Source organism: Rhea pennata, chromosome 2 (assembly GCF_028389875.1).
Source record: "Rhea pennata isolate bPtePen1 chromosome 2, bPtePen1.pri, whole genome shotgun sequence".
Taxonomy (NCBI): Eukaryota; Metazoa; Chordata; class Aves; order Rheiformes; family Rheidae; genus Rhea; species Rhea pennata.
The window spans coordinates 101,194,990-101,203,565 of record NC_084664.1 but is presented as its reverse complement, the minus strand read 5'-3'; the positions used below and the strand labels follow the sequence as shown (position 1 = coordinate 101,203,565).

The following is an 8,576-nucleotide window of genomic DNA, read 5'->3' as shown; positions in this document are numbered from 1 at the left end:
CCCAAATTGTAGATATGTCAGCTCCAGCCTTGCTCCAAGTAACATAAGAAGGAAGGACACATTTAGGCCACAAAGCACACTTATCCTACACATCATTGAAAAGAGTATGATCACTTGCAGCAGTCAATGGGAAAGATTTCCTCATATGAATCATTCACAGAATCACAGAATGGTTGAGATTGGAAGGGACCTCCAGAAATAATGTAGGCCAAGCCCACATGCTCATGCCAGGTCACCTGGAGCCCAGGAGTCTGTTCAGATGGCTTTTGAATATCTTCAAGGATGGGGAGTCTGCAACCTCTCTGGGTAACCTGTTCCAGTGCTCTGTCACCCTCATGGTAAGGAAGTTTTTCCTTATGTTCAGACAGAATGTCCTGTGTTTCAGTTTGTGCACATTGCCTCCCATCTTATCGCTGGGCCCCATCCTTTTGGCATCCTTCCTTCAGATATTTATATACACTGATAAGATCCTCCCCCCCCCCGCCCAGCCTTCTCTTCTCCAGACCAAAGAATCCCAGATTTCTCAGCCTCTCCTCATATGAGAGGTGCTCCAGTCCCTTCATCATCTTGGTGGCCCTTCACTGGACTCTCTCCAACAGCTCCATGTCTCCCTTGTACTGGGGAGCCCAGAATGGGACACTGCACTCCAGATGTGGCCTCACGAGGGCTGAGTAGAGGGGCAGGATCACCTCCCTCAGCCTGCTGGCAGTGCTCTTCTTAGTGGAACCCAGGACAGCATTGATCTTCTCGGCCACAAGGGCACATTGCTGACTCGTGGTCAACCTGTTGTCTGCCAGGACTCCCAAGTCCTTCTCTGCAGAGCTGCTTTCAGGCCGGTCAGCCCGCAGCCTGTACTCATGCATGGGGTTATTCCTGCCTAGTCCCAGGACTCTGTGCTTGCTTTAACTGAACTTCATGAGCTTCCCTTCTAACCATGTCCTCAGCCTTTTGAGGTTCCTCTGAATGGCAGCACAGACCTCTGGTGTATCGGCCACTCCTGCCAGCTTTGGATCATCAGCAAAGTTGCTGCATTCTATCCCTTCCTCCAGGGTTTGCATTACTGATCACACCCACTGAACTCTGCCATTCAGCTAGTTTTCAGTCCACCTCACTTTCTGCTCCTCTAGCCCATTTTTCATCAGCTTGCCTACGAGGTTGTTGTGGGAGATAGTGTTAGAAGCCTTCCTGCAGTTAAGGTAGACAACATGAACTGCTCAGTTGTGGATATGAGGGAGTTGAAGCAGTCCACTTTTCCAGACAAACATTTTCTCTTGTTTTTAAAGTTTTATGTCTTTTAGGCATCACTTTGATATATTTACTGAAGACATCTAGAGGAAGCTTTAAAAGCTACCTGAAAATACAACAGCAAATTCAGAATGTGAATAAAGTTTCTTGATGCGAGGTATTGAGAAGAGCTGAAGGTAAGAGCAATAGCTATAGATTTTACCTTGCTTAAACTCAAAACAAAAAAAAATGTAAGATATTTATCAGTGACTTCATATGTGAGTACACTCTCATTTTGAAAATGGCATATAGTCTAAATCACTTCTGTCCATAATCATTACTCATTATTTGGTATTATTCAGGTTATGCAATATTGTAACCCAGGATAGGTAATAATGTATTTAATTTGCAAAGCTTTTATTAGATAAATACAAGGACTACCAATTAACATTCATGAAATCAATGCTATATCACTAGAATGAAGACAGGAGTCATATCAGTTAGGAAGACATTGCATTTGCAAATAATGATTTATAAAGAAATGCTAAACTTTCTGTATGCACTCTAATAACAAGAGACACAGGTTTATAGTATGTGCAGCACAAAGAAGACCAACTGCATTTCTTCAAGAAGGGTGGTATTCTTCAGTTTAGAATTTAATTTTAAAGTTGTCTGGGGATCAATTGAGTAGTGGTTGTTCAATGAATTCAACAGAAGGAGACCAGGATTATTCTGAAAGTTGTTTTTTTTCACAGAACTCGCTTGGAAAAATGAGATTTATCAGTACTGGGTTTCCCAATAGCAGTGGCAGAATTTCTCACAAATATCAAAACACAATGTCTGCCTCCTGAGGTATTCAGTAACAGTGGGAAATCTTGCTAAGCTACTTCCTGAAATCCTTATTCAATCCTGAATATGAGTACTGAATCCATGTTTTCTTTCAGCAGATATATACCTCTATACATAAAGATGTGAAAAATCATACACTTCCTCAAGAGTATCTCCCTGCTTCAGGACTTAAATGAGTCTATTAGATTGGAAGACAACTTAAAGATGGGGGCTGCATAGTACATGAGTTAAGGGCTCAGAGTGACGTTATGATGAGAGAGCACCCGGTAGCCACTCCCCAGCAGCTAGCAAGCAGGTAAGTAGAAAACACTGACATAAGAACCAGTTAATAACCTGCACAGAAGAATCTTACCCACAAGAATTCAGGAAGCTCTTTGGCTTTGTGGTTTTCACTGAGTTCTGGATCAAAGCTCTCTGAACCAGGCTTTGAATTTACAAGCTCTGAGAAGATATAATTATTTCACCTACGCAGTGTTGGATTTTACCTTTTTACCTCTCTTCTCTGGAGTTGAAAGGAGACTCTCCATGACTTTGGAAGACTTTTGTAAGAAATTCTGAGTTAGCTGAGGAGCCCATGGAGAGATGGCAGCTGTGGTGAGAGTGGACGTGTAAACCATTTCCCAACAGCAAAGTAGAAAAGTTCGCATTGACCTAGGAGCCAGTTAATAACCTGCACAGCAGAATCTTACCCACAAGCATCCCCTCGAGACTGGTGGTCTCCAAGCCCTTGCTTAAGGCACTGGCAACATGCATTAGTCAGCAAGATCTCACTGGGGACTGGGACCAAGATCTCTGCCATGCCTTTCTATGTGAGGGACTTGCAAGGGCTTGGGGTCCTGCCTGCAACTTGTTCCCTGAGTGAAAATCACTTGGCCCCTTCCTGGCTCGTGGGTGCCACCATTATCAGCTTCCTGTTTGCTCAGCCTTTGCTCAACTCCAAATCATCGTGAAAGCAGTAGGAGTAAAGAAGGAGTGGATATGCTTGGTGCTGCCTCCTCATCTTTGGATGTGGCTTTGCTGTGGAGGCTTCCCAAATGGGCTTTTTTTCAGGTGAGGCTTTGCACATGGAGAATGCATGGAGGAGATGAGGTTGTGCTACCATGCTACAGGAAAGAGGGTCTGCTTCTGAGGGGAAGGAAAGCATTATTTCCAGCTGTCTCTCTTTTTAAGGGGAAAAATATCTGCCAAAGAAGAGGATGCTGTTGGTTGGGTTGTGCTTGATCAAGAAGAGGAACGGGTGGTCGGCTCTGAACTCCTCAGGCACAGGGGAATGTTTGATCTCCCCCAGAGCCCCGGTTGAGCCTGCCACCTCAGTGCCTGCTTCACTGACTTCCATGGATGCCTTGTGGAGAGCCTGCGACATCTTCAGAGCCTCTGCCGCGGAGATGCCGGACAGATTGGCCGAAGGGCTGAACAGGTCGGTCATGCCCAAAGCCATTAAGACAGAGGTGAGATTATATTTTTCCTCAATCTTCATGCGGGGGAGGTACACTTTCACTGTCTTCTTTTCCATCATATTGGGACTGGTCCACTCAGTTAGTTTTTCAAAGCTGATTGTGCTCTCCAGCTGCAGAGACAGGCAGGGGAGTGAAAACAATCAGACAAGAATGCAGTGTCATCAGTGACAATGCCTCTACCACTTACTTGTTAATAATTTTTCCCATTTCCTTTGTGTACATGATAGAACTAATACTTTCTCTTAAGTGGATTTATTTATGCTGTCTACGTCCTCCTGATGATACCCTGATATCATCTGTCAGGAAGAAGTTTTCCAGAATTCTGACATCTGAAAGCTTCTCCAGGAGATCCTAGCCTTTTGTTCAAAAGCAGTTCTTGTAAACATCACATCAAATAGGTCTCAAAACTGTTCCTCGATTTACTTATCAGTCACATCCCTCATCTTAGTTCCCTTCTAATTGTGCTCTTCCCATCTTCCTTCTAGAAAAGGAATGTTTTGTTTGAATGTTTTCCTTAACTCTTCCTTTTCTTTCTTTTTCCCTGGAAAACATTTTCTTGTTGAGCAGAGTGCTGAGTGCTCTATTGGAAGGTTTAATGTGTAACAGCATCCTTATCTTGCAAGTCAGTTTATGAATAAGATTTTCTAGTTTTCTGTCTACAATTCCTTTTTGGTAAAATCACTTTCTCTTTTTGCAATCCTCTCCCTATTCTTACTGAGTCTTTCTTTAAATTCTCCTTCAAAATGCATTAAGACCAGACCAGTGACATAAGGCAATCAGATGAGGTTTCTCTTTTTACTGTTTAAATATGCTGGTAGTGTAATTGATGATTCAAATATCAAATAAGGAACCCATTTTTACTAGATTGTGGCAAGGGGCTCCTCTAAGAAGCTATTCTCTACCTGAGCCCTGCTAACACCTGGGAGCCTGTTGTGCATCCCAGCACAACCAGCACAGCCCTCATCTGGGGAGCCTGGGTGCTGGGTGGGAGTGGACAGCAAAAAAAAAAAAAAAAAAAAAAAAAAACAAAAAAACAAAAAAACCCACCAAACTGATAACTTCCACTGCTTCCCTTGCAAGGCCTTTACCTGCTCCAGGCTGGAGGCATCCTCAGGCAGCAGCACCAACATGCTCATCTCTCTGTTGGCATATGGAAGCTCCAGAACTTTTATTTTCTCAGAAGCCACCACTGCTACTTTGAATGTAGCATTCTGATACATCATTTGCACAGGCTTGCTTTCTTGCTAAAGAAGAAAAAAAAAAAAAACAGAGCAAAGCAGAATCGTGAGAAGTTGTGACCGGGAAGCAATGCTTTCTTTAGCCAGGTGCCTTTGAAGAAGAGATATGTCCCCATGTTCCCCTCTTGCCTGCTGCTGTGGTCAGGAAGCCTGGACAGACACAGCAGCTGCAAACACTCCTTGGGCGCTGACAGCCAGGGGCCCAGCTAGAGCACTGGGGTGATGACCATGGTGGCACATGTGTAACACTCGGCCTGCTGGCCATGAGCATCAAGAGCCTGGCCTCCTGGCTGGAAGCTGCTTCCATGCCCCCCTACCTCTGTGACGCTGAAGAGCGCTTCCTGAGTGTTTTCTTCCCTGAACGCTTTCTTCCACATCCCTTTGAAGTAAATGGCATTTACAAGAAGCAGTGCAGTATCGAGGTCAACAGAGCCTGGTTCAAGGAAGTCTTGGATGTGTCCTTTAAGAAAGAAGAATCAGGGTGGCATGTTGTAAGTTACCTCTCCTTTGGCATGCACAAATGCCTGCAATAAAGGCACGGGGATGGGGCTGGGAGTTGTATTTGTCCTTTGGAGCTTTGTTTTCATAGCACTAATCTTGCATCTCAAAGGTCTGTCAACCTGCTGTTGCTCAACCTCCTCTGTTTAGACTAGATGGAGAGGGGAAGACAGGGATGTAGACTGTGGTATTAGGATAAAATATCTGCTAGTACTGTACTTGCTCTTACCATTTGTCTCTTTCTCCACCCAGGAATTAATGAGCTTTCTTGCTTCTTCTGTAGCTGTTTTGAAGTCAACTTCTACCAGTCCAGCTTTGTAGAATTTCTCTGCACACTTTAAGTATTCCTATAAGCAGAAGGATTGCATTTATCAGAACAATGAGAACTTAAAAATGCAGGAATGTGAAATGCAAGACTGAAATAAACAACATGGTTAAATAACCTTGCACTTCTAGCTTCATGCTGTGTCAGATACAGCTGTCTTGCTCTAATTGAATATTGAAGCTGCACAAGACAGTCTATTTCATGTATTTATATTGGCATGTTTTCTTTGGGCAGGATTCTAAGTTGAATTTTTCAATTATGTCCTTCATTTTATCAAAAGTACTTTAAATTTACCAGACATTCATTCTGCTCAGGCATATTGATTTTCTTTTCCTCATGCCCACTTTCTATTTTGAATTCTATGTTACTTTTTTTGTGCTTTGATTTTACAACAGGAGCTCCCTTTGACTGGGAAGTTTATATTTGGCTTAGAAAAAAAGAGAACAAAATATTTTTGACAATTTCAGCCTTCACTGTTTTCAAGTCACAAAATGTAATTCAATTTTCTCCCTCAAAAACTATATTATTGAAAATCATGTTCTGATGAGTGAATAGCTCTACAATTACCTCCTATAGCCGTTGTAACATAGGAATATTTTATGCTACTACAGGGAATTATTCTCACATCAGGTTGCAGAACCACTCACCGGAAGAACTGGATATGTCTTTTCAACATAGATCCTGTCAGCAGTCTTGAGTGAATAACTCGCATTTGGCATAGTGATGTCAGAGAGAAGATCCTTAAATGACTTGTGGATGTATTCTGAAGTTCCACACTGAGGTGCCATGAAAAGAGGAAGATACCTTGTGTTAACCTCTTCCTATCTACAAAGTCAGACACTGAAGAACTTTCCCACTGATGGGAATTGGGCCACAGTGAGGTTCTCGCTACAGGCTCAAGGAGACCCTAGGATGTCTCTTTGGTAAATCAGCTGCCATGGTGATTGTTCATTGCTATGCTAAGATCCCCCTTCTCAAGATAAGTCCCCTGAAATGTGTTTCTTGTAGGAGTGCAGTTGTTTTCTAGCCACTGAGTTTTTCAGGACCTTTTCTGAACAGCATCTTCCTGCCCCAATTTTGAGGTTTTTCAGCTGCAATGTGGCTGCTGTACCCTGGCTCCAGGTGCTGAGTCCCTTTTACTCACCCAGATGTCCAAAGCTTCTGTCCCCATCTTACTATTTGACTAGTGCAGCATGTGTAATCTACCTTCTTTCTCTGGTTTTTAAACTATTGTGAGGATTAGCCCTTCCTTCTCTCCTTGGTATACATCTCATTGGTCTGTGGGCACTAATAGGTTTTCATTGGGACTGGAACTATTAGGAATACTGTCAAAGCAATTCTAGTTTTGTTCTGAGGAGACAATGAGACAGAAAGGGAGGTGAAGTTATTTCCATACCTGGGACTCAGTAGTACCTCCAACTCCTGTAATATTATCAAAGTGAAGAACCTGCAATAGGAAATACCAGGAGTAGAAACTACAGATTTGACAAAAAGTGTTATGCATTTGAGATTTACAACTGATTTGAGGTAAAGCTGTTGGCTTGGAAAAATTAAATGATAAAAAGTTATAGGTGAACTTGTTCGTATCTCATGTGGCTTTCTGAGAAACTGTGAATTCCATTCTTTGCTTAGATGATCTTTCTTTTCCATTAAACATCTAGAAATCAACTGTTTTATTATATTATGTACTGATAATAATGTTACCTGTTTCTTCCTCTTTTCTTGGGATTTATATTTTTTAAGCAAAAAAAATCTTAACAGAGTATCTGGACAGAGTATCAAAGGTCTGAACTTTGAAAAATCATGTAATAAAATTTTCTGGATGGTGATCCATTGATCCTTGAGATCTTTTTTGATTTTTCTCAAAAATAAATGCCGCCTACAGTGAAAATACACATCTTATTTTAGAATGTTCTCTAGCTTTAAAAACTCTAGATCCAGTTCTACATTTTCTTGGCTTATCTAGTGTATGAAAATATGTGAGAAATCTGCAGCAGTAATCTGTTGCAATGGTGGCACTTAGCAGAAATGGCAAGCAGAAGCCATTTACATTCACAGAAGTGACTTACCTTCTCCATCTGAGATTCAGTGTTGCCTCTTGCTCCCAGATAGACCATGGACAGGGCTGAAATGATGCTCAGGGGAGAATAGAAGATGTTCTCATTGACATGGTGGACTTTCAGCTCTTTAAACATATCAAAGCAAAATTCTGCATTTGCTGCACTTACGGATCCCATTGTGAAATCAGTACTGTCTAGAATAAACAGAAATAGTCTGACTTTATAATGATGAAGTTTAGTATTAATTGTAATGGGAGAAAGGCAAGGCACTTCAACCCTTGAGCTTAGTGCATGTGTGTGTGTGTGTGTGTGTGTGTGTGTGTGTGTGTGTGTGTTTGTGTGTGTGTGTATTTGTAAAGAAAATTCGTTGATGTAGATTTAAAAGATGCTTTTGGATTCTTGGATAATCAAAATGCTGGAGGGTATCAGTTATACATCAAATGGAAGGATATTATCTTCTCTGTACATGTATACCGTATTGCTGAAAATAGAACAAAGAATTTTTGTTACCATGGAAGAGGTTCATTGGCAGTGTTTTTTCATTTTTTAAAGAAAAAAATGTATCTAATTTTGCTCTCAGAATCTTCATTACAGTCTCCAAATGAAATGCTTCACTATGCTTTCTAATATCATCTATAATATCAGTTAACTGATCAGCTACCTCTGATCCAAACTGCAGCTAATTCTAATGTACAATGTGAAGTCTGAAGTAACGGCAGGTGTTTCGCTAGATTTCACCCTGGTGTAAGTCACAGTTGAGTTCATACACCACACACTTTATCAGAGGTCTCAAGTGTAAATACTATTACCTTTATTTCTTAAATAGGATAATGGAGGCAAAGATGGCAAACGATTTACTGTATTCATCTAGTTTTACATCTATAACTGCAGTATATGTTCCATTCTGTGTTGATTCAATTATATC

At 41.5% G+C, this 8,576-nt stretch overlaps 1 protein-coding gene across 1 annotated transcript; it reads right to left on the bottom strand.

Moving 5' to 3' along the window:
* Window positions 1-3,238: 3,238 nt before the first annotated feature.
* LOC134137276 (ovalbumin-like) lies at window positions 3,239-7,828 on the bottom strand. The gene is made up of 7 exons (XM_062570051.1): window positions 7,661-7,828; window positions 6,988-7,038; window positions 6,239-6,367; window positions 5,496-5,613; window positions 5,086-5,228; window positions 4,619-4,774; window positions 3,239-3,640 (listed from the first exon to the last, which is right to left on the bottom strand). The coding sequence occupies exons 1-7, from the start codon at window positions 7,826-7,828 to the stop codon at window positions 3,239-3,241; spliced, it is 1,167 nt and encodes a 388-aa protein (XP_062426035.1).
* Between the last annotated feature and the right edge of the window lie 748 nt (window positions 7,829-8,576).